This window comes from Oreochromis aureus, linkage group 1 (genome assembly GCF_013358895.1).
Source record: "Oreochromis aureus strain Israel breed Guangdong linkage group 1, ZZ_aureus, whole genome shotgun sequence".
In the NCBI taxonomy this organism is placed as follows: domain Eukaryota; kingdom Metazoa; phylum Chordata; class Actinopteri; order Cichliformes; family Cichlidae; genus Oreochromis; species Oreochromis aureus.
In genome coordinates this window covers 22,790,349-22,817,202 of record NC_052942.1, presented here as the reverse complement: position 1 = coordinate 22,817,202, position 26,854 = coordinate 22,790,349, and the positions used below count along the sequence as shown (strand labels likewise).

General features: G+C 43.3%; 1 protein-coding gene across 2 annotated transcripts in view; it reads left to right on the top strand.

The window, feature by feature from the left end:
• Positions 1–26,854, top strand: part of zfhx3 (zinc finger homeobox 3) — a 136,401-nt gene that overhangs the window by 44,146 nt on the left and 65,401 nt on the right. The window contains exons 2-4 of one of the 2 annotated variants that reach the window (XM_039610654.1): positions 1,175–3,688; positions 3,805–4,384; positions 7,013–7,506. In XM_039610654.1, coding sequence (XP_039466588.1) covers positions 1,190–3,688; positions 3,805–4,384; positions 7,013–7,506 — 3,573 coding nt within the window. In that variant the 5' untranslated portion in view covers positions 1,175–1,189. Of the gene's footprint in view, positions 1–1,174; positions 3,689–3,804; positions 4,385–7,009; positions 7,507–26,854 lie in introns of both variants that reach the window. The other variant, XM_031758066.2, reaches the window with a different exon arrangement.

Genomic DNA, 26,854 nt, shown 5'->3' with positions numbered 1-26,854 from the left:
ATGTTAGGGTGTGGGGTAGACTCCATTCTGATCACAGCTGAAATTTGCATCCCTAAGTAAATAAGTAAATAAATCAAGTGCAAGCAGTGAATGTGCTAATCAACCAGGACATGGCAGTGAGCTCGGTGCCGGGAAACTTTGCTCATGTAATATTCAGTACTGTTGGGTTAAAGGGCAGCCCAGAGTTATTGGTTTCAGCGCGATTGCCCCCTTTAATCAATGTTGGCTGCATCCCTTTAATAAAATTATTAGCTCAGCAGTATCTTGCGCTATCATTTTATCTCTTCTGCGCTCTAAATTGCAGCCTGCGTTGAGTCTCTCAGATGCTCGGGGCATGGCCAGCTCCCGAAAGCTCAGCTCCCATTTATTATTTCAGAGGCAGAGGATGGCTGGAGTGTTTGAAACCAGGCTAAGCGTGGAGGTTATTGGATGCAAGATCTAAACACAGCTGCAGTGAAGTCCCAAACCAGCTTATGTGTTTTGGGTTCATAGAAAATACTGACTTTTATTGCTCATGTTAGCGTCCAGACGAATCTATCTCAATAATGCACATGAATTACATTCTTCTTCTATGTACACCACTGGAGATGGAGTGGTAACAGTATTACTGTTAAGAATGTCTTTCTTTTTTTAGATACAGTTTTCCCTTTTTTTTTTCTTCTAGTTATGTAAATGTACGACGTGCTGATGGGTGGCTTCTCAATGTCTAATTATCTCACAAGGAATCTATTTGATCCATTAAGTTAGACTGTTGCTGCATTTTTTCTGACTGCAAGTTAATTAAAAACGGATGTAGGATTTGCAGAATATAAGATTAGGGGTGTTGTTTGGAAGGTGAAGATAAAAGATGGTACCTTTGTGATATGGCAGGAAGATGAATCATGGAAGTCTTATTAGTGCTTGTCTCAGGTATTGTGTTTAAGTGCCTAATCTAGCGTAATGAGCATGGTGTCATTTTTCCAATTATATCTCAGACTTTTGTCTCTTACGATACATCGCCATACATTTGCTTGTTTTTTCTTTCACACTTTTTTTTTCCCCATTGTCTTCCTTTCATATTTATAAGTCTGATCTTTCCCTAATATGCATAGCAAATAAATTATGTGCTGTGTGTGTGCTTACTGTCCCAAATACAACTTTAACCTCTTATCGCAATCATTTTGTGTCTCTGCAGGCCTGGATGCGATGAATGCCTCATGTAGGCATCAGCATGGACAGCTGTGAGTCTCCCGTGGTTTCTGGGACAGACGATGGGCTCGGCTCCTCCCAGCAGCAGCAACCACCTCAGCCCTGGAACGATCACAATAGCTCACAGGTCACCTGCACCAACCAGGCACCTTCCCTGGACCCGCTGTCTCTCTCTGGTCCCTACCCCTCTCAGTCCCAAAACTCTATTGCACCTCATGACAGGGTAAGAGAACTACAGTCTCAGCAGCAGCAGCAGCCAAAACAGACATCACCGAAGACCCACCGTGATAGCTCTGCCACAGGCCAGCTGCATCCCAGAGGAGACGGTCTTGACGAAGAAGACCAAGAGGGAGTGAGCTGTGGAGAAGAGGAAGAATCTGAGGACTTAGATGAAATGGAGATTGACAACTGTTTCCCTAGTCTTCAACCTTTTCCTGGGATGCCAATAGCTTCAGGGGGAGGAGGTATGCCCACTCTTCTGCGGCATCAGCCCACACAACAGCAGGGACCACCTGAGAGTGGGAGTGAGGAAGGGGAGGAGGAAGAGGAAGAGGAGAGCAGTGATGTGGAGAACCTGGCTGGTGAGATAGTCTACCAACCAGATGGCTCAGCCTACATTGTGGAGAGCCTCAGTCAGTTGATCCAAAGTAGTGGAGGCATGGTACCCAGCCTGCTTCCTACAAACTCTCTCTCAAGTGGGGGGAAACCAGGGGAACCTGCTGGGACTTCGTCCTCAGTTTACCCACAGATCATCAACACGTTCCACATAGCCTCGTCCTTTGGAAAGTGGTTTGGTCATTCAGACCAAGGTTTCCCCAATACCTCAACAATGGCAGGCCTTAGCCCTGTCCTGCACAGTTTCCGTGTCTTCGATGTGCGGCACAAAAGCAACAAGGATTACCTGAACAGCGATGGGTCTGCCAAGAAGTCCTGTGTATCCAAAGATGTTCCCAACAATGTGGATTTCTCCAAATTTGATGGGCTAGCCCTATACGGCAAGGGTAAGCCCATTCTCATGTGTTTTCTCTGCAAGCTGTCCTTCGGCTATGCCCGTTCCTTTGCCACTCATGCTGTCCACGATCACCGCATGACACTGTGTGAAGATGAGCGGCGGCTGTTAGGAGATAAGCATGCATCTGCCATTATCCAGGGCATTGGGAAGGACAAAGAGCCCCTCATAAGTTTCCTGGAACCAAAAAATAAGAGCACTCCTCTGCCATCTACGCTGCTCCCTCTTAACTCTGGACAGAGCTTCTATGGCACATTTAGTGGTGTCCATCTAGAGCCTGGAAGCAGCAGTGGGGGCAGTGAGACCCTCCTGAACAAAGACTCTGACTCTGGCCTCCACCAACAGCAGCAGCAACAACCCCCATTAGGCTCAGTGCTTTCTCTTGGAGGGCTGAGCATTCCCAAAGTGTCCACTCTTACCTCATCCCCAGGCTCTGCCAAAGACTCCAGTGCCCTGCCCAAACAGGGAGGGAGAACAGAGGAGCCTGCTGGGAAAGAGTTGGCTTGCAAGGGAGAAGATGGGAACACTAAGGGACATGAAAGCAAGGCACACTTATCCAGCCAGACCGGGGGCTCTGAGGAGGACGAGGAACTGTTATTAGGGGCAGAGGAAGATGAGGCAGAAAGCACTGCAATGGCCTGTGGTGGTAACAGTAGCAGCGGTGGGGGTGAAGCGGGGGAACCAGCTGTCTCAAACCAAAGCATTTCCAAATCTCCTTTATTAATGCCTAGTAGCACTCTCCAGCCTTCTCCCTGCACCTCTGCAGTCAGTTCCACACTTAACAGCAAAGCCCTTGCTTCCATTTCCTCCTCTGTCAAGGAAGAGGGTTCAACTGCAGATGGTGGAGGGAGGACCTCAGAGCTCCCTCTGAGCTTTAACTGCCAGGGACCTACTGTTCCCATGGCACTGGTGACAGCTGCCGTCAGAAGGAGCGAGGATGAAACTTCTGGCACTTCCTCCTCGCCTCTGTCCACCAATGCTGCTGCTGATGAAAGTGCCAATCGAGATAGTGCCACAGCTCCAGAACCAAATGATTGCCCTGCAGAGGGAGAGGAGGAAAATGGAGCCCTTCTGCATCATCACCACGTGCACCACCATCATCATCACCTCCACCCTTCATCTCATGGTCACTCCCACCCCCTCCCAGGGGGTTCCTGTGACATAACAGGAATGGGTGAGTGTTCACAGAACCATGGGCCCAGTGGCAGTGGAGGTAGTGGGGTCGAATGCCCTAAATGTGACACTGTTCTGGGTTCCTCACGTTCTTTGGGTGGTCACATGACCATGATGCATTCGCGCAATTCATGCAAGACACTCAAGTGTCCCAAATGCAACTGGCATTACAAGTACCAGCAGACTCTGGAGGCCCACATGAAAGAGAAGCACCCAGACTCTGGAGGCTCTTGCGTATACTGCAGCAGTGGTCAGAGCCACCCTCGTCTGGCTCGTGGAGAAAGCTACACCTGTGGATACAAGCCCTTCCGGTGTGAGGTATGTAGATAACTTTTTGTTGATTTAGGTGCATGTTAGATAGCAGCTAAGGATATTAAATTCGTGTCTGTATGATTTTATCGAGGTTTAAGAAAAACTTATCTTGTATTTTGTAGGTTTGTAACTACTCCACCACCACAAAGGGAAACTTAAGCATCCACATGCAGTCAGACAAGCACCTGAACAATATGCAGACACTGCAGAATGGAGGCTCCATTGGTTCTGCACAGGACCAGGTGTTTGGACATACCCCAGGAGGAGTGGTGGCTGTCCCGTCAGTCACCCAGGCCAGTAGCCATCACCCTCCCCACCACCATCCTTCACAATCCTCCACTCATATGTCCGGACCTTGTGGGGTCCCCTCCCCAACCAAGCCGAAGAGCAAACCTTCTTGGAGGTGTGAGGTGTGTGACTACGAGACCAATGTGGCACGGAACCTACGTATTCACATGACTAGTGAAAAGCACATGCACAACATGATGCTGCTCCAGCAGAATGTGACTCAGATGCAGCACGGGCGACTTGGCTTGGGTGCTATGCCTTCGCCCTCTGAGGCTGAGCTCTACCAGTATTACCTGACGCAGAACATGAGCCTTCCACCAAGCCTCAAGATAGACCCAACTGGAGCTGAGGCCCAGTTCCTGATGGGGAGCTTTCACCTTGATCCAAACATGGCTGCCTTGGCTCCTGCACTTGGTATGTCCCATTTTGTTCTCAAAAGCATTTCCCCACAAAAAAGAAAAAACAATGAATAGACCTTTTAGCTGAACTCTATCTTGATTCCTAATTTATTCATTTACACGAACACAAGACAATAATGCAAACTTTTATCAAATGAAAAACAAACCAAAGCGATAAGCTGCAATACAATATGCTATACTCCGGCATATCACTGATTTGTACTTAGGCAGCTGCCTTGTTCTCATGCCATAAGATATGGGTTTACCAGCAATGCTAGAATGTTCTAGTGCACAAGGCCAGCATAACAATTTTTTTCTTATAATAAATGTGCCAGGCAGCATACAGAAAGCAAAAGATTATTTATTTCCCTACTCATACAATCTTTTACAGGGCACTCAAATGACAGTGTGTTGATATGATTTAACAGAATTTTGAAGCTCACTGTGTGATATCCATACAAGGTGATTTAGAAGGCCAAACTTGTATAATCTATGCTTTCCCCCCTCCTTTCCACACAGCCAACCAGCCTTAGCTTTTTACTTTCAAACTGCTGCTGAACTTCACCACTGGAGTTCTCCGTTTCTTCCAAGTCAGTAATTTCAGCTATAAATTTAATCTTGGTCAAAGAAGGGAGGTTAGAGGCCTCAGCAAGGGTAATTCAGCAGCATAGCAAAGTGTTTGTAGGACCAGTTACAACCACACAGTTTGTACAGACTTGTTTCAACTGTCACCAGTTTGAAGACACAAACAAGAATTTATTGCTGTGACTAATTTTTTTTTCCCTCTTCTGCCATCTGGTTCATTTTCCTGTGAGGTGAGTTGTAATAAGCATATTGCAAGAGAGGCAATAATTACACAGTCTGGGCCCATAAACTGCAGTAGTGTTATCCATGGTCACACTTTAAGGAACTCTTAACGCTATCATACACAAACACTCTGATATTAACGGTACCACCATATAATACATAAGGCTCAGTAAGGAGATCCCTAACCAAACAGACACAGAGGTGCACTTTTTATGCTCTCATTCTGGATTTCTTTTCCTTTTTTTTTTACTGTAGGGTGTATTTCTAAAGAGGTACAATTTATGGCAAGTGCTGACCTCAGGTTATATCAGCTTCTTTCTTATCCTCGCTCCCAAAACTCAGGACTACAGTCCTGATAAAGACAATACGAGATCAAGAGCAGGAGTTAAAGAGAGGTGCAACTTTTACTTCTCTGTCCTGAAATATGGTTACAGCACACTGTGGAGCAATACAACTGTCAAGTCAGATGGTTATTTAGCTAAAACATTTGTCTTAAAAACTGTCTGATCAAATGGAAAGATTCTGTCTTTTACCTTTTTTTCTTTTTCAAGAACCCCCTAGCACAAAAAAAGAATTTTAAAATAAAGGAAGAATATAGAATCATCACTCTATTTTCTGTTCATTTGTCTGCTCCAAGTCATGGGAGTAGCAGCACTCGTCTCCGTGTGTACATGTTCCCTGTTTGAACTTCTTGCAGAGAGATTCACATTAAAATAGTTTGAATATAAAGCAGCCTACATTAAACAAAAGCTTGGTCTGATGACATGCAATCAAAATTCAGTTGTGGACAAGAGGTCTATGGTAAATAATGAAATCTTGATAGTAACAGACAATGAGGGAAAAGGGAAGTGCAAGGTGCAAGAAAAAAAAGCAGATACAGAACAGTATAATGACATATGTGTGCATCTGTGGTTTTGTATGATTGAGCATAAAGAGCCATGACTGGGGAGCTGGGTCTGGGAGTGATTTCACAGGGCTTCTCAAAGGTCTCCCTCTCCTGGCTATAAAAACTCAGGTAATGGAGAAAAGTCCAAGAACAGGCTGCATACTGCAGCAATAAATAAAAAGGAGCTGCTGGAATTAATTTAGTGTAAAGCCAGGCAGGGTCAAGCCTGCATGCTCAGTCTGGCCAGTGAAAGATTAAAGATCAGCAAGCAAAGGCAAAAACACCGGCTCTTACCTCGTTTTTTTAGCATTCATTTTTAAAGCCAGCTTTCCCAGACTCTACAGACATCAATTATGTGGTTGGTGTCATAAGATATGTGCTTGCTGTGTTTTTTCCCCCTCTGCTCTATGGTTCGACTCGGTACCAAGCAGACTTAATCTGTTAGGTGTTAGAGGTAATCTGAAGAGAAAGGTGGAAAATAATCCAAGGAAAGTAGTGTAAATTAAAAAGAATAAAAAGCGTCATTATGTGAACAAGGGGAGTGGGGTTGATTCGCAGTATTTTGAGCTTGGAAAGTCTTTACTGTAATTAGAAAACATGTTGCTTTTTTCTGTTGACCTCATGGCTTTTAGAGTTGATTTACAGGCAGGAGATGAAAGAGCATCAGCTCAAACAGTGAAAATGTGCATGTTCATTTTCTGGCATTGGAAGGCTTTTGTAGAAATGTCCAGGCACTCTTGTTTTCTAGCTCAGAGCTATTTGTTGGCTAGAGACAAACAAAAATGAGCATTATCCTTCACATAATATCATACCTACCAGACACATTCTTTTAAGCATGTATTTACTTGAAATAGTGATCTAGACTGTATGCTTTGAATAGGTCTCAGCTGATGATACTGTTCTCTTCTCTTTGTTTTGTTTTCTCTTCGTGTGTTTGCTTTGTTCTAGTAGGTGGGGAAATCCCTATGGATGTGCGGCTAGGTGGTGGGCAGTTGGTGTCCGAAGAACTGATGACCCTGGGAGAAAGTTTATCGCAGACTACAGATCCCTCTCTCAAGCTCTTTCAGTGCGCTGTGTGCAACCGCTTCACCACTGATAACCTGGATGTGCTTGGCATGCATATGGGAGCTGAACGGAGCCTGCCGGAGGAGGAGTGGCGTGCCGTTGTTGGAGACTCGCATCAGTGCAAGTTGTGCCACTACACTACTCAGCTCAAGGCCAATTTCCAGCTGCACTGCAAAACAGACAAGCATGTGCAAAAGTACCAGCTTGTGGCCCACATCAAAGAAGGGGGCAAAGGCAACGAATGGCGCCTGAAATGTGTAGCCATAGGCAATCCGGTGCACCTAAAGTGCAACGCCTGCGACTACTACACTAATAGCCTGGAGAAGCTGAGGATGCACACTGTCAATTCCCGCCATGAGGCTAGCCTTAAACTGTACAAGGTCAGTGATCCACAAGTTTGTTTTTTATTTGTATTTTTTTATCAAACCCATTATTCAGCCTTGTCCTGTTCATGCAACACAACTGCCGACTTACAATTCTGTCATTAATGCATCATTTGAAGTGTTTTAATACAGACTCAGTGTCACATTTGACATTATTTTTAGTCTTTGAACTTCGGAACTTTGTTTTGCTAAAAATGCAAAAGAAATCTTAAAAACGAATCCCCGTTAAAGCAATGCTTCTCTGCAACACACAGTACATGTTTTAGCTTTGCACCGTTACTCGGTGCACTCCAGAGGCATGAATGAAAGCTTTGTCGTGTAGCTGTTGCCTTCCCAGTTGTCATATAGAAGCAGGGCCCCACTGCTGCAATGAGAAGAACATGCAGGACAGAACAGGCGTAGCTGTTTTGGAAGCTTGGGCCTGAATCACTTGGAGACGAATGAAGAAGTGTTAGGAGACAGAGGTTTGGTGCTAATACTCCTCGGAGCGGGAAAGGCTGAATTGTTCTCGACAGCCGTATTGATTTTTGCTGGACTTGGAGCTTCACCTTCTCCTCTAATCATTCCATAATAGCCAGTGGATGAACACTCTCCGAACAAATGGCCATAAATCTAACAGGCCTGATTCCACTTAGGTACCTATCCTGTGTGTCTGCGGCTTCGGCCACTCTGTGCTTAACCCAAACTGGCATAGTTGCACACACACGCACAGATAACAAAACACATACCAACACTGACCAAACATACTTGCTATAAGCATACACTACACACAGAACAGGATCCAACACAAAGCACTGAATGCTGCCTTCTAATAGATGTCATCCTTATTTGTAATCCAGCTTCAGCACCCTTGTTTGAGTATTTAAAGAACTCAGTTGACAGTGCAATGGAGGTATTAAAAGGTATGTGAAAAATGTGCTACTTCACGCATGGTGTTTTAACCGCATTAAAAACTAAGGTGAAGTGGTCATTTTGAACCTCTTCAAAAATCTTGTCCATCTGAAAATCATCCACCATTATGAATGTTGTGTCAGGCCAGCTGGAATGACAGCCCTGTTTCCTGCTCACAGCTTCTTTGTATTGAAATAACAGCAAAATAAAAAATCAATTTTCATTTTTTCTTAAAGGGGAAGGTGTGAAGTGAGGCTTCTGTCGCTACTTCTAAAGAGGTCAGGAGGTGTTTAGCTTGTCATTCTGTGGTTTGCACCATGACAAGAGAGATCACAGGGACATTTTTAGATTAGCGTTATAGCATTATAGCGTAATTTCCAGCTTCATATTTATATTCTTGCACTATATTAAGAATTATTTTAATCCCCTTCAGTATAATCCTTATTTATCTTAAGGGGGTTCTGTTGCAGCGTCCTCTCCCTTAAAGACCCTCCTTATTTTAAGCCACCTTTCTTCTGATTGGCTGCCCCTTGCAAACTCAAGGTTTAAACTGCAGGAAGGCAGTGCTGCTGTGCTCATAGCCAGAGCTGGCTACTTTAAGGAACTCTTAATGCTATCATACACAAACACTCTGATATTAACATTTTAATGTAAACACATAGTCTGTAAATTTGTCAGGTCAGTGCGTGTGTTTCCCAGTCTTTGGTCCTCCTCTCTTAACCTTAGCTTCTGGACTTACTGGGCCAATTTCCAATAACAGTCTCCCATTAGAACAATGGACCGGCTCTGGCTTACTTTCTCTCATCCTTACACCTTTTTGAGAGAGATCCATGTTTTGCTTTGCCGCATAGAGTTTAACTTCTTCTACATTGTCTTTGTGCTTCAACTGTAGTGCGAACCCCCCAAAATCTCCCCTATTTCTTTTTCTGTGCAAGTTTTAGGAGAGAAGAGACATATGTCACACTGCTCTTTGGGCTGTGGGGGATTAAATATGTACAACACATCCAGGCATGATCATTTTTTATGACTTAAGCCTCTTAAGATGGCTCCATATTTCTTAAAACCAATTGATCTTCTGACTGAGAGTATGTGCATTTGTCCAGAAATTACCTGCTCTCTCAACCAGAGAACATAGTGGTCTTTTTAAGCTCTTCTCATCCCAGACCTTACTCCAAAACATAGATGTTCATGAGTCAACAAGAATTAATACAGTGTTTTACGACTCATCGACGTTTAACGGACAAGCACATGGTTTTAAGGTTTTGTCACTGTACTGGCTCCCCACTTGACAATGTCAGTTTTCTTACCATTTTGGATTTACTGTCCTGGTAGAGATACTGACAGACAGAAAACCACAGCGCCCTAAAAGCCTGTAAAACCAACTTGGTATATTATGCATGGGCAAAAAAAGAAAAATCACCATTCATTTATGCTTCCCCAAAGAAATCTGATGCAAATAGCACCATTTTTAACCTTTTTGGGGAGAAAATAAATCATCAAGTCAGCATAAACAGGCTGTAAGATGTGGGAGATGCTTGGGACACTTCACCCAAATCAAACTGGTTTGCATTAAACAGGCCCTTTGTGTGCACAGCTCCATATAAATTGGAGCCTGTAATTACTGGAATTAAAAAGGAAGGTTTAAACTGAGGGCTAAGCTGGATGGGATAATTTGAGAGTCTGTGGTATGCGGCCCATATTAGGGCTTTCTAAAAATATCACCCCCACCACCCCATGTATTGGAATGTTCCAAAAGACCACAGAACGATCCAGCAAGTCATCCTGACCACTAGACCACCACACAGTGGGGGGTGATGCTCTTTTCCCCTGTGTACTGTGCTCTCAGTTCAGAGATACCAATTCTGAAGTCTGTGAGTTCTGCTTCAGTCCCCTGTGCACTGAAACGAACTTATACCTTCTCTTTTTCCCATGGATCATGGGGATTTTGGTGGCTCTGATGACAGCATGCTGATCGCCCATCTGCTCACAGGATGGTCACTCCTAGAGAACCCTCCACTTGCTAATGTGATATACATACAGCTCTCCACTCAGGCCTTGGGGCTTCACTGTGTTTTAGTGTGGAGGTGAGAGACTCATCTAGCTCCAGGCCCGACTGCTTTGGCCAGACAGAAAGGGTGGGGACTAACCAGGCCAAGCCACAGGCCTCAGCTTCCAGTCAAGGGTTGGGGGAAAGGGGAGGAGCATGGGGGGTTAGCTGGCTACCTTCCTTGTCTCGGGGGCCGGTGCAATCGGCGGTAATTGAGATTGATTGGATGTTATTTTTCCTCTTGCAAATGTAGTCCATTAGCTTGGCACATGCATAATCAGTTTAGAGCGCAGTTAGCCGAATGTAATCATGTTCCTCGGTGTCTGCTAGCACAAAATCCACTCCAGATGCCGCTTGGCCATGGAAAGACGGGGGGAAAGTGCCGTCACTATCAGATGGGGAATCTTTAACCAAGTAAGTCCTGAAATCCCTTCCTCTGTTCTGCTCCTTCCCTACTGAGCACAGAGGAGTGTTAAAAAATTCAACTCCCTCTTTTCTGCCTTACACAGCGGGTTGCAGGGACTGTCCCACGCCTTACCGTTAAGAACAGGGCTTTTGATCATATGTTCTGCCCATTAACGGACAGAAAACATCTGTAACTTGTGTAGAGTTACTGCTCTTATTTTACCCCTCAGTGCAATCCAAAAGAATCAGTGAAGACTGAGGAAAGAATATGTCCACACTCTGCAGAGAGCAAATAATCACGATGAAACATAATAGAGGTAAAGAGGCCGTAATGTAAATGAAGGGATTAGTGGTTACATGAAAAGGCATTAAGGTGTTTCACTGATGATGCTACTCAGCAGAAGCACTGGCTTCTCAGATGCGGGAATCCAAGCCATGATGACCGCTCCCTGTTAATGATCAGAACTACTGGGATTGACTCGAGTCTTCTTGGACTATGCATTGGAATGCAGTTGGAGAACAACCACAAATAGGTTATGGATTTGATTCCAACTCTGGAAAAATGTTGTAGTTTTGCAATCAAATAATGCTGATGTGTATTTTGGATGTGTACAGCAGTCTGGTTGATTTGGTCTTGGGCCAAGAGCTCTCTAGCGGAGAGTAAGGCAACTTATGGCATCCTACAGTAGGTAAGGTGGGTTTTTTGGGGGTTTTTAAAATTGTTGTTAAGTTCTCGCTTTACTTGCCGACTGGGCTTGTCGTGATTATATCTTTCTCCCAGCGTCTTAAACTTTTCTCACGAATCTGCCCAAATTCTTACTCTCATTGCCATTAAGACAAAATTATAACAGGTGATCTTAGGTGTCCAAAACTTGGGCGAGTGGGTGCCTCGCTTTACCCTCTCATGAATGACGCATTTCTCTATGAGGGGGACTGGTAGGTGGTGGATGGAGAGACAGACAGGAGTGAGGGTGGTGGATGGGGGTGGGGTGGAGTGGGGTGCTAGAGGATTGGAAGCATAGATACACTGCTAATTATCATGGCTAGCCTATGATTGTTCAGTAATAGTGCTCAGTGGGAAAGGTTGCAGCAGTTCCAGGAAGAGCTGAGCTCTGATTTACTGGTACTACCACTCTAATAAAGCGCTCACTGCACATCCTGGGAGACAGCCCATTCTCTCCTTTCACATGCACAAGTGTGTGAATGCACACACAAACAGACAGACGAACAGGCAGGCGCACACACAGAGCAGCCGTGTCATCTAAAATGCCATAGGGCACATGAAAGGTATCTTTTCAGTAGTTCATAGAGAAGTTCTGTGTCGGCCCCTGCCTCTGTTTACTCCCCAGTTAACATTGTTATGATCCAGAACCCTGGTTACACTCTTTGTTTCAGTAGTCACCTGCAGGGTCTTAAACTCTTGCATCTTACTTCAAACAAATCTCACTTACTCAGTGGTGGGTGAAACAAGGAAGGAGCATTACAGCACAGAGAACCAGGGTGGATTTAAGAGAGCGGCTGTTAGGCATGTAAGGGGGGCTAGCAGGGGTTAGTGTTTGGCTGTGTGCAAAAATTTCACAACTCTTCTAGCTCCCACCCCTTGAGAAGGCCAGAGAAAGGGTCAGGCTTTGACCCGTGGCACAGCTGTTGCTGCTGGTGGTGTTGATTGTATGTGCACAGGCCCTACTGTGGGTGTTTCTGGGGCTTACTCAGTGACAGTGAATTAAAGCAAAAAGGGAGGAAGGAGAAAGCTCCTTTGACAGGGGAGGATAGACTTTTCCCAGCTCTCAGCTTTTTTTCCGCAGTTGCGAGAGTTAAAAATCTGGTGGATTATAAACCAGGTGCTCAGTCTGGGGTTTGTTTTAGACATAGTGACACATTTTCTGTGTTCTTTGGTAATTTCCTGTTCCTAAAGCTCTTTGTGTTTTGATTGTCTGCCATTATGTTATTTTTTATTTGTTGTTATATGACTTTTTTTTTATGTGTGTGTTTTTGGGCAAGAGAGAAGTGCATAAAGTGTAGATTATGGGTTTGTTAAAGTAAACAGATATGAGACACAGGTTTCTGTGTCTAGGTTCATTGGTTTCAGACAGAGATAAGCTCCACTTTGCCTCACTGTAGATTTACACCACAAAGCACTTGCATAAAGTGACAAAACCGCTGTGCATCTCCTACCAAATTTGTAGGTTTTTTTTTTTCAATTAAATACTTGTTTAAAAAAAAATGTTGTTACATTTACTTTTCTTTCTTTCTTTCTTTTTTTTGCTTTTTTTTTTTCAATTCTACAGTGGAAATCTTTTTTCCAAAAATAGCCCAAAACATGGAGAGTGAAACTGTGGAAATGTGGATTTGCATAAGGTTTTATATGTGCTTTTATTTAATTTAAATTTTATTTTTGGGGGAATTCCCAGCTAAGTCCTCTTCCTGCCTGTTAGAAATTTCTTGAACCTCACTGCAGAGCTGTTAACATTATTACCAACACACTGATTCTCTCACTAAATCAAAAGGTCAGGCTCCCAAGCCCATAAAGCCTTCCCGGCTTCAATTTATTTTAAAATTTTCCAATTGTGACAGTAAAACAGTAAAATGAAGTTCTTAATTTGATCGTAGGAGATGGAGAGATTATTGAGCGAGCATTTACATCTTGGACAAACTTCTCGCCTGCTAAAGTTCTGTAAGGATGATATTTCAAGCGAGTTATGTTTCTGTCTTTCTTTACTAATTCCACAAAACCTTACTTCAAAGCTGCCTGGCAATGGTATAGCTTTTTGTTTTTAAAATGACCCCCTTATCAGTCTCTATAATCAGCAGTTTTTACAGTGTCTTTGAACATATATATTTGATAGTCATATTTTTTCTTCAAAAGGACCCTCATATCAGTCCATGTAATCAACAGCTTTTGCAGTGTCTTCGAATCTATAAATTTGATAGTCAAACTGCAGTAAAATGAGTTGCCATGTGGACCGACTGTCATCTGAAAATAAGTAAATTGCTGTAAATCCCCAGCTTGAAGTAAAGACTTTTCGCGTTATTCTCACAATCAGGATTCTGCAATAACCTGAAAGTATTTATGGTTTCCATCTGATTTCCACAAGACATTAATAGTAGTGCTGACATTAATTCTCTTCTATTTTTGGAAATATGACTAGCCTAGACAGCAGTTTAACTGAATTTCTTTTTCTTAAATGTTGCTGTGTGTGATTCAGAAACCAGAATTTCCTGCTCATATACTTATGATGTATTGTGAGTGCATGCAAAACTGCTATGTGGCTCTTAGCTCGACTCAGTTGAGTTTCAGACTTCAAGTTCATTAAGCCCAGTTGGTCAACAGATCAGGTGGTGTATAGCCACCACACCTGAAAGACCAACAGTGTCAGTTTACAGGTAAATGCTACTCTGGGGCGCCACACCAGGGCTTCTGTGAATCTCTGCAGTGTAGCTCCTAAGCTAAGGGGATGGAGAGACAGAAGCAGGCAAGCTTACTGACTCTGTGCCATCAATACATCAGTGGCTTAGCCACCAGATTAATGGCCTCCGTGTGGTCTGGGCCACAAAACTACTCAGTTTTGAGGTCTGTGTTTAGTGCAGCTGTACATTAAAGTGGGGTAAAGAGAGATGAGAGGAGGGGGAGGACTTAGGTGCCAGGATGAGCACACAGGGACTGGTATTCTGTTTGGGTTTGGCCAGCAGGGCAGAGTCATGGGACAGCTAAACTCTACAGAGGGATGTAATATTTCCCTTGCCTTGTAACCTTCCCGTTTTGACTAAAAAAAGATGTTTGAGTACCAAATGCATTGTTATTACTAAGTAAGTATTTTTTTTATACTTGATATTGATTTGTATACACTTCATAACATGTCTTGTGAGACCCTTGCTTTTTTTCCTGTAGAGCAATTGCTCCTAAGTTGTTTCCCAGTTTTTATTTGTCTTAACAAATCATACCCTAAGGTTTTTCCATTTTGCGATGCATTGATTACTGTTGGATTTTAGAACTTCAGCAGTGTGTCACCTGGATTTCTGACAGGTCATAGGGATAATGCTGATAGACGCTTTCCTCGAGGCATCCTATTTTGTATGGATTGTGTAACACAAAATTTGATGTGTTGTCCTCAGTGCATTGGAAAGTCCGTTTTACCCATCTGTGACTACTACTGAGGCTTCATTAAAAAAAAAAATCATCCACCAGTTTCCTGGGACTACAATTTTTATTTGGAACTGTGGGACCTCAGGGGTTTTTTTCCCTTGTGTCAAGAGAGAATAGCCATCTCTTCCTGAAGTTCATGGCTCTGGTTGTCCATCCATGTTTTGCCTAATTGCTGTGTGCTGGAGTCCAAGGTTAGAACTGGGAGCTGTAAATCCCTCAGTCTTATGCAGCCAATGTTTTCTCCAGATGTAGAAGAAAAGATTTCATCCTTTTGTAATTAAGCGGTGCAGCCCAGGGTGTAATGCGGTTTTTATTAGTGGTTCTGGAAAAGATCATTTTGCACCTTGTTTTCTCATTATGGCTTTTATTCTTGAATACAAAAGATGGATAAAATGATGGGATGAAAACGAAAGAAGCAGCAGAGAATAGAATCCCCTGTTTAAATTATTATATGGAAATTACAAGGTAGTGATGTAAGGGGTAGCTCTATGGGTGTGTGGGGGTGCAGACACAAAAGGAGACAAAGGCATAGTTTTGAAACTCAACTTAGTGCCTCAGATGAAAGATGCCAGAAAAAAAGTTTGTATTATTATTATTATTTTTTTAATCCCAGGAATTTTCCCAAACGTTATCTCTCCCATGGGTGCCATCTTCTACACCTGTGTTCCACTTTAAACTTACTTCTGAAATAAGAGCGAAGGGTGTGGGTAGTGAGTCGTTAAAAGTGATAGTAAGTGAAAGACAGCTTTAAGAGTTGGGGACAAGAATGCTCTTCAGCTTCTCAAGGGCACTGATATTTTATGGCCCTCACATTCCTTCATGACACACTGATGCCCAGAATAGACAGAGAGAGAGTGAGAGACAGAAAAAAGTTTAACTACCGTGCCTTTTAAACCCCGCCCCAGCATATCGTCTCTCTTGCCTATTCACCTTCACCTCACCCTGCTTCGTTTATGTGGCAAACCTCTGGGTCACCCTCACACTTTTCTGCTACTTGGCAAAGCTAATGAAAGCAAGAGATTCAAGTGCAGGCTTTTGTTCAGCATAAGTACTTTCACACGTTTGTGTTTTATAATTTTCTTTTCAGTCTTCACATGGATCTACAGAGCATTCTTTCCTCTGAGATCTCTGAGACAGCGGAGGAAGTCCTCATAGCCACTGAACTCTTAAACTCACAGATAATATACTATCATCCTTCACTGCCAGCCCCACAACTTTTTTTTTAATAATTTCACCACAGTCAACAGTACCCGTAAAATTAAGGCCTGCTGAATAATTCAAACTCTGATTCTTCCTTCAGATGGCCTATCTCTGTCACAAGATAGGAATTTACTTAATTTATGCTTGTTAGGTTGGAATAGTCATGTTAAAATAATTTGAACCATAAGGACTGTCTGTGTAGCTACTGTTAAAACGAGAACTCCGGGAGCCGTTAAAGTTTGGACATGAAATTGTGAGATCTGGAATGCAAATGATTATTCAAATGATCAGTGTATTAATTTGCATGCTGAAAGCATGAGGGAGAGAGAGAGCATCTTAATAAGTTATGTAAAGCAAAGTATTTTATTATTTGTTGATGTTTCAGGAGTGAGGGCATATTAATTTTGCAGTTGTAAGTCCCAGTGTGACCTAAATCTCTCTCTTTCACTCTCACTTTCTCTAACTCTCGCTCATTCACGTGCACAAAAGCAGATACACACACTGTTGTCATTATCATAATAATCACACACTCTTTCCTAACAAATTTACTCCCTACTCTATATATCAGAAAGCCTCCCTATTCTTCATAGACCCATCAAATAGACTGCATATAAAAGACCTAGCCAACATGATGTCACCAGTTGGTTTGCAAAGCCTCTGTGTTATTTTGACTGCTGCCATGCTGGGGTTTTTTGGAGCCAGAAGTGAACATATTGGTACAAGAGGGTGAAGTGCTACATTATTAGACAATGCTAAACCTACAAATTAATGCTATATGACCTCGGTCTCACAGCGCTGCAGACTGGTTTGTGCACATATGACAACTACTAGATGCTAGGGAAAAATGTCCATGGTGAGCTAGGTGACATCTGTGTGGCGCAACACACAGTGCTGCACCAAAAAAACTCCCTTGTGACTGCTTTGGTTGCTAGCAGATTGCTGCTGTCATCAGTAGTTTGCATGGAAGATGCAGACTTGCTTGGCAAGTGTTTGCAGGTAAGTTGGCATCATCCATGCATCCATCTACGAGCAAGTGCAGTAATTTCTTAGCAACCAAATCATTCGCAAGGATAATTTTCGTGCAGCACCATATATGCCCTTTGCACCCTTTGCAACCCAGTTTTACGTAGCGACTACGAGCAACTTCCAGCCACCGCTTGCCAACCAGTTGAGAATGACAGATTTCCCCAGCAACCTGTGGTTACTAATCATTAACTAGAGTGTCACTGTTTGTGCAATAAAGCACACAGCAAACTATATTATTGGTCAGATAATCGAATTAAAAATGCTCCAGATGTCACCGACAGCACTAGCATAGTGGAATTTCAATCACTGAGACTGAGAAGATGAATGGCAACTATGATCATAAGTGGCTACACCCCAAACTTTCAGCCCTAATCAAATGAAAGGGTTTAAAAACCAAATGCCTCAGTACAATTGAAATGAAGTTAAAAATTAACTATTGAGACTGTGTACATGGCTATTTCTGGTCAGTTTTAATATGGGAATTTTGGGGAATTGACTCACTTTTGGATCATTTTACGAGAACTGCTTTTTTTTGGGCACATCTCTCTTTTTTTTTTTTTAATGGGAGATAAAATGTCAAAGCATCTGGAGTTGTGTTAAATGGTCTTAAACCATAGAATTACACTTTAAGCAGTTCCACCTTGTTGAGTGAGGAGCTAAATAATGACAAACCCATCAGAACATGAGATTATGCTAAAAAAAAGAAAAGAGAGAGATTTCCGAACCTGCCGTTTGTACTTTCTTATGGTCTTCTCTTACACATCAAATAGAGCTTATCATTCAATTTTCCTCCATTTGCAACCTTTTCTCCTTATTCGTGGGCTCGATTTCTAGTCTGTGCCGTCATTACCGTCTAGTTGGGTGAAAGGACAGAATAATTTGGTAATAGACTTTATGATATTTAGGATTATCTTTGATCTTAGGGGATTTTTGAATTTCTTAGAGTCATCACATTAGATTATAAGTGTGTGAGTGAGGAGCCTGTGAGGATGTATTTTGTAAAATGAGACCAGGGACTAAAATGTCTGCATGATATGAAATGGAAAAAGCATGTGTGTTGTGAATTCAGTTCAAATAATTTATCACTGAAGGAATGAGTGGCTTATAGCAGAATACTAACCATTTGTGGTGCATGTTGTTAAGAGAGATCAGTCTTTACATCTGGAAGGGAGGTTAGGGCTTTTTAAATGAGAGAGCCAGCATTGGAGTATTCCCAGTATTCAACTTAACTTTTAAATCATTAAACATGATGAAGCCATCTCCACAAAGTCAGAGGTTTATATACGAAAATCAAACACCATCTGCCATCTCTGATCAGAAGCAACAGCCATCAGGCCAGGGTTACCAAGGCAGAACAGGAAAAGCCATTAACTGCCAATCACTGCATCGATCGACAAGCCAGTCCACCACTACCCCCCCCACCCCCTCACCCCCACCCCCTCGCCCTCACCCCCGCCTGCCCCTACCCACAGACACACACACATATGGTTCATCAGCTTTTTACTGTACAGTGGACACACGCACGGGCATAGTTTTGCTCAAACCTTGAACTTTTCATGCACTACATGATGGTAACATTTGGTCCAGTTTGTCTCTTCCCCGCTTTAGACCGCATTATCTTTCTAATGATCTCAAGTCTAGATTGCAGGATCAACATTCTGTTCAGTTTAGATAAAGGCAGTCTGACTATTTCCTTCTTTTTTTTTTGTATCAGATCGGTAAATCCAATGTGTTACGAGAAGGACAGAGGAGATGCTGTTCAAAAGATATTTCTTTCTGACCGTAGGTCTGTAATCTCCTCATTACTGAAATGCATCTCAGTAAAGTCCATTGCCCTGTCAAAGTGAGAGTGGACACTCCATTCTGCTCGATCTACCTCCACATTTTTTGGAGACAACCGATAAAAAAGGGAACTAATAGAGTCAGTGAAGGGCAAAAAGGAAAGAAGATTGATTTTTTTTTTCCCCCCCTCCTTCCATTTTTAATGGTGTCGCTAGAACTAAGGGTCATTAGAAAAATATTTACCTACTTCCCAATTTAATGGAGATACTGTATATCAGAGTAATCTGGATCAGGGGTCAGGGCTGGGGGGAGCAATTAAAGCATAAAGATCCAGAAGCTTAGGGCATGTTGTGTGAGTGTAAAACACACAAGCAGACAGGTTAGCTAAAAGGAAGCCAAAGGCAGCACAGATTGAACATGGTTGTATTAATTTATTGAGTTTTGTTACTGATGAACTAGCGAAGCGTAAGTTGGGGGCGCAACTTTGTCCACACAGCACAAAATCCACACACGCTGACATTCATTGTTTTGTTCATGGTTTGGCTCATACGACTCATTCAAACATAGCAGTTACAAGCCTGTGATAAGTGAGATATGTGCTACACGCTGCATTAGTCTCTTATTCATAGTAAATTTGCCATCTTTTCTTTTACCCAGTCTGGTTGGTTCAACCTTCTCTGGGGCCACACAATAGCCAGAGACAGAACAGATATGATGGATGTGGCCTGGGGCCTATATGCTCGCTCTGCGTCTGCGGTGGCCTCATCTACACATCAGCCACAGGGGGAGGGAGAGAACGCAGTAGGGAGGGAAGGAGGGCAGAGATACAAACCAGACCAGCCATTTTCCTCGTTCCGCTCATAAATATTTGTGTGGCTGATTTATAAACAGTGGAGCAAGAGAAGAGATCAAAGTGAACTGTAACGCTTATATATAAAACCAGAGGCTTTTTTTCATGACACTGTTCTACACACCATGCTCATACCTATTAAAGACAAAGCCATATATCACAAAGTATATTGGCAAGAGTACTGAATGGCCAGTCGCACTCTAGGGCTCAGGCTTCTTCTAGTTCAGACTCTAGTTCTTATAGCGTCGCCCTGCAAAACACCAGTGAATAGACTTCAGTGTGTGTTGTAGCTAAATTTCAACCTGATCCCAAACTGTATAAACTCTCTTGAAGTTAGTGACCTCTTAGAGGGAGTTTAAATGGCTGCAGTAATGCTGGGAAGCCATAAAAAAAAATCATAGCAATTCTGAAGACTCACAGTGTCTTGGTAATCATAAATAGCCTTCATTGGCTACATGTGCTGATTCAGGCAACCAGCTGGTTAGAAGCAACACAAAAGCCAAGTCTCCTGTTAGGCAGAGAGGACGGATTGGGGTGGGGCTGGGGCCCATATGTATACATTTGGTATATACATTGTGTATCTGTTTGCTGGGTTAGACTACAGACTTTGCGTAACTTCTTGTATTCAAGCGCTAGCAGAGACGGATAACTCCCCCTATACCCCCTACCCCCTTTGTGCAATCGTATATCTCCCGCCCTACCATAGTACCCACCCCCACCATTCATTCTTGGCCTAGTGCAAATGTGAAGGGCAAGAGGTGCTCTCTTCTGCCACAAGCTTTCTCCCTGATTAATAACTCTTCTAGCTGGCAGATGCAGAGGAGCACCATGTAGATGGCTGCTCTGTGACCTCTGTGGGAGGGAGAATACTATGGGTAATAGGATAGAATAGACAGCCCCCCCCCATTTGTTCACCAACAGGGAAAGATGTGCTCAATGTGGTGAATCTTGGGGATAGTTGTTGTGATATAGCCCGTCTCTCTGACAGTATGTCCGCATGTGAGTGCCTGAAGTCATCAGGCTTCTGTGTCTTTGGCAACACAGCAGCACTTTACCCAGTACTTGCATAAAACAGTTTCAAGTATGGAAGTGTTCTCTTTTTTAAAGACTCCTTGAACATTTTTACACTTGGTGTGTGTATTATGTAACGCTGTTTTGTGGAAGCTTTTTTTCTCTGTGTCTATAGCACTTCTGTGAAGTCACCTGGAAACTATATGAGGGTGATCTTTTCCCACCCAGTGCTGCTATCTTTAACAGCAGCTAGATAAAGAACACTTTTTCCTGTTCATCTACCTAAATTCTGTATATACACGCTTCTTATCAGGTAAGCACTGGAGGAGCCTATAGAGAGAGTATAGTGCAGAATGCTTTACCCCTGGTGTGTCTGAGTTTCTGTGTGGGGAGTTCAAAGTCCTGCTGAACATCAGATCAGAAGGCTGATGCTGAGTGAGGCTGACTAGCTACAGCCTGTGGTCTGGGAAGGGTTACTGAATTATTACTGATGGTTTCAGGGGTAACTGTCCAACCACAGGACTGGGGAATATTAATCATTTATTTGATTGTCCGCATGTGCTGATTAATCAATTTGAGTAGGATCTGCAGGATTAACTACCTTATTATTCCCCTGTAAGAACAGATAAGAGATAAGGCTTTAAAATATCATATTCCATTTATCATTTATTTTTAGATCCCTGCTGATGAGGGTGAAATAAAAACTGGGCTGAGATTAGGCAGAACAGCAACATGGGGAAACTGTTGGGAAGAGAATGAGAGAAGTAAGGGGAGGGAGAAAAAATCCGAACTGCAGCGTTGATTATTTTTGAAAATGGGTACGAGACGTGGCTTTGTATTACTTCAAAAACGGCACAGAAAAAAAGTTGTGCAGTGAGCGAGAGAGCAGAGAGAAAGAGGGGCGGAGAGACAAGAGGAACAGGAAGTTGATGGGAAAGTGATAGCTGTCTCCACCTGGGCTCTAGCCTGAGCTGTGTGGTAAGAGAGAAGGAAAAGCAAGAGAAAGGAGGGAGCTTCTGCAGTTGAAAGTGTGCTCTGGTCTAGGTAAGTTTCACTCTCATACCAAGTATTGTTAGCTAAGCTGATCCAATAAGGACACTATTCCTGTTTACCCCACTCAATATCTATTCAGCATATAAATTCTCAATCTGCCAACTGTTTAATGTGTTATGTCATGTGGTAATGCCTTTGATTCCAACATGCCTCCGTTTGTAAATACAAGAGGCACTCAAAAGGCTGTGGTTTTCCTTACAAGCATGGCGCCCCCGGCGCTTTGGTTGGGAATGCACTGAGAGGGAGAGGGACTGAAAGAGTAAAGGAGGGAGAGCGAGAGGTGGTTAGAAACTGTACACACTTCCCGTTGCTCTTCTGCCAACCCCTCTCCCTGCTGCCTCTGGTTGCACAGGCAGGCAGAGAGTGAGTGAGAAATGTGAGAGGGAGGAGAATATCCTCTCTCCTGGCTGCACACAGCACCATAATTATGCACTTTTCAGCAGGTTTTACCTTTAACACTTTCCTCCCGGGGTTGAGATTAGTGCGCACCATGCTTGATTTACTGCACAATTACTGAACAAGAGCTCTGTCTAATCAATAAACAGGAAGGGGAAAAGTGGTAGGCTTTGAAGTATAGTTTGAGATTTTTTTGCACGATTGAGCAGTGTATATGGTGTGGAAAGTAAGGACGGCTTGGCAGCGATGCCAGGCTGTGAAATATCAGTTATATCAGCCATGCCTCTTTGCTTTACCCAGTCTGCAAGGGTCTTTACAGTGCTCAGCTACTGCAGTGGGAAACAACTTTTTATGGCACAGGAGGTCAGCAGCAAATTGTGCTGGTATAATAAGAATGTGCTTCCAGAACAATATATCAAAATCAAGTCATCTCATAAACGTATGAACGATTTTCATTTTATACCCTATGTGCACACATGAGAAAGGAGATCTTGTGTGGTATCTGGCAATGCCCAGTATTAGATGTCTGTGAATGGGCAGCCAGCTCAGTGACCTCCATGATGACACTTGCTAATGGCACACGAAGTTATTTTGGGAAGCGCCAAAGACCGTTCATCATCAGGTCTTTCTGGGGCTTATAAAGCTTTCTTGCCAGCATGACCAAAGCAATAGGGCTCTCCCAATTAGTCTGGGCCTTGTTTGATTTTCAGTGATGACAACTATATCTCTGCTGTAATTATGCTGTGCTGAAAATGATGAAAGTTTAGGTTATTGATCCTCAATTGATCCCACTGATCGATGAGCACTTTTGTTTCTTTTTCATGGAAAATGGAGTTATTTTTCTCCCCCTCTCCCCTTTGGCTAATGAGCGGCAATAACAGTGACCCTGTTAAGAAGTCCGTCTTAGCAAGGCCACAGGAAGTACAGATGGCGCTGGCTGTGTCCTTGAGGTTGGGGAGTGGGGCCACCGTATTAAGCGCCACTTTGCTTAATATTTTCCTACTTTAAAAAGGTAACAGTTTAAGCACTGATTACTGAACAATGGAGAGGAAAGTTAAAAGGATGTATGTGGCGACTCTGTTAAACGCGTTTTATAAGTGCAACTGAGAAAGTAAATATCCCATATTATGGAAGTGATGGTATTGCCGTTTAGTGTTAAGCTTTCGAGTATCTACATGCAAAAAAAGTGAAATGTCAGGCTTTCTCTCATTAAAGTTTCAGCTTTTAGTTGGCAGGTGAAACTGGTGGGTGTTTGGTGTATGAATTGCTTGAAGAACACTCAACAGCAGTTTCACCGCAACAAGGTACTTCATGTTCCATGCAAATAGGCCCACATATAGAGCTATTCTGTATATTCACCTCCACTCAACCCCACTCATTAATTTTCATTTTAAGACGAGGACCTCTCAAAAGCCACATTGCTCCTTTTGTTAGTGCGGTGCTACTAATAAAGATAGCTGCATAAGACTGGGTTAAATATTGACACGGGCTGAGCACATCATCACTGTTCTTAATTAGCTGGTGTCTCTGCTGAGCTTGTGTGAGGGCAGTGCATGAACAACCAAACATTTCCCCTTACGAGATCTCAAACACCCTCTCCCCAAAACACATTTTCTATGAATTTTACATTAAAAAGGATACAGAGAAGCCAGATATATACAGTGTTACAGCTATCACAGCCTTATTGCGTAGCCTGAAGCTGCAACCAATTATGTGTTAATGAAATATTTACACTACCAAACTGAGAACGCCAGGGGTGAAAGCTAGATAATACAAGCCTGAGGAGACTTGATTCTGTGTCTCGTCTCTCCCATTACGTCAGTGCAAAGGTGCTAAAGGAGATCAGCTAATGACAATAGACTCGGCAAGAAGAATGTCGGCACACCTGCAATTTAGCGAGCATGGCCCTCGGTCACCTGTAATGCTGTGAGGATGTTTAAGGCTCTTTTTCTGAGTCACAATGGCCGACAAGTGGGAAAAAGGATACATCACTAACACTGACACGAGATGATGGCCGTGTTTAATTTCACCACCGGAGGTCTTTATTTCTGCTGGATACTCCCTCGCCAGATCTGCATACGCTGCAGAGTGTGATGTTTGTTCTCGAAGACTAATTGTATTTGGTACAATCCCATCCTGCTTCTCGCCATTTCCTTCATGTACTCATACAGGGTTCATTCTCCAAACTCTTTCATCCTTCATCTCCATCTAACAAGCTTTCTGCCTCTCGTGTTCAGAGCTGCTCCTCAAGGCCACGCTGCCATTGTCTGGCTGTCAAGTGACAAATGAGTAGCAGGGAGGTGTTTGAGACTTTTGTCAGCTGGACGGGTGCAGTCCTGCCTCTGCCTTTACGTACTAACACACCAGTGACCTACAGTACAGCAGAGTCCAGATCTACTGTAGTCAGTCATCTTGTTCTCATCTAGTATTCACACTCGCTTCCATTAATAGGTCTGTATAGCTCTCCTCAGACAACCTGAGCAGCACCTTTCATAAATTCCTGAGATATCCCTCTAAATCACACGGAACTCGTTCTATAGGAGTGCAAGGGGATTCTGTTTGATTGATGGCTTTGCTTGTCTGTAGCCTAGCTTCATCAGGTACTCCTGTGGTTTGCATTGCAAACATTCACAGGAAGCACTTGAAAAAGCTGTATACGCACGGGGGTCCAACACTTGTGTAAAGCTAGACATGATTCAGATAGAAGTCTTTCATGTTGGCCCATTTTCTTAGCCAGAAGATAGGGAGTGGTTTATAGTTTAATATTAGTGGCCTCAAGACGCAGTTATTACTGCTTGCGAAGAAAATTCAAAGACTGGGGTGGGGCATTAAGTTGTTGCTTTGGGTGCCGATAGCAGGTGTGTTTCTTTTTATTCAAAATACCTGCCTGTTTTCTGTCTCTCGTATGAAAATCACATCGCAGCCTTTTTGGGTTGCTTTAGAGATGAACATGTTCAGGTTTTGTCTCATCTTTTGTCTCACCGGCACCTGTCACAGTCAAAAGACTGAGATCAACACAAAACTATTTCTCTTCCACCCGAATGTCCTGAGTCTTTATTGTAAGAGAGTAACACTTTACGCAGTGAAACACAAAATCTGAATATTGCAGCCTGCTGTGTGCCTCCTGTTTTGCTTAAATGAAAATCAAAAACATGTTCTTCCGCAGCCCTGTACAAGTAATTATTCTCACCGCTGTCCAAAATGGAGGGTTGTTATGTTGACACAGTACTCTGGGTAATGGAGAGAAGGGCCAGGGCAGGTCCTGATTTGCCCCATTCAGCTTCCAGATGGTACCTTGCCAGTACACATGTCATCAAGTGGCTGTAACAGTTGTTTGGGTACCCCCGTAGCTCCACCCTGCTCTCGCCTCCTGCAGGCAGACTTATTGTACTGCAATTTTGGCAAGCTCCTCCCAGCATGGCTTTCATAAAAGCACCAGGAGGTTAAGCTGTTAATTAGCTACTGAAAGAGGAGGCCAACAGCTTGCTGTTAATTTGCTTTACTCTTTTTTTTTTTTTCTTATTTGGGGATTGACATCATTTCCTGCCTGTTTTGGAGTCATTGCTGTGTGTCACAAAAGCAGGACCCAGCTCATTAAGAGGGGGAGAAATGTGTTTATCTGCCTATGATTAGAAGTGCATATTATGTATGTATAGCCATGCTTATCCAAATGTTCTTAATGAGAGAGACCCTGGACGCCAGAGTGGGGCTCCTGTGGGCATAGGCCCAGGCTCGTTATCACCGCACAGGGCATTGATCTCTCTACTGCCTGCCTGCTTGCTTATCCTCCTCCTCCTCCTCCTCCTCCTTTTTCAAAGACAGTGAGTCGCACATGAATTATGTGGACACATTGATCAGCTGATTGAGAGCTATTGTTTAGAGCCCTGGGTCATTATTGAAGGAGGGATTACCCGACTCTTGTTTTGTGTGTGCATGTGGGAGAGTGTATTACTCAGCTCCTTGTCACAGCACATACTCCCCTTGGCTCACCTTAGATTTGCAATGGCTGCACAAAAGTGCACACACTCTTACACACAGAGCACATACAGCAGCCTACATAATCAACATGGCCCAAATGACTGCCTGCATTGATTGCCTTCCCTCTGCAATTATGTTCCCATTGTTTACTTTCTAGCATCTTACTCATTCAAATGGAATTCAATAATTATTGCTTTATTTAATGTTAAAGTAAGTAAGAGTGGTGGGTGTGGAACACCAGTAGCTGCATTGTCTTTAAGTGTCTCCATGACCCCTCCCAAGCTACTTTGTTTTATAGGCCCATGTTAAGTCATCCTCTCCAAGGACACCTACAGTGATCCATCTTTACTTTGCTGCCCCCACTTACGACACAGAGGTCCGTTTTGTTTCTCCCTTCCCTCCCAGAGACAAATATGCAGCCTGGTTTTATTCACCGGTAGTGATGGATCATTTCTACAGCAGGACAGTAGAGGAAGCAACTTAGCACATTATGGGCTTTGAGACAGAGGGACAGGATGCAGACGAGGGTTGGCAGGTATTAAAGAGTAAAGGAAAAGAAAGG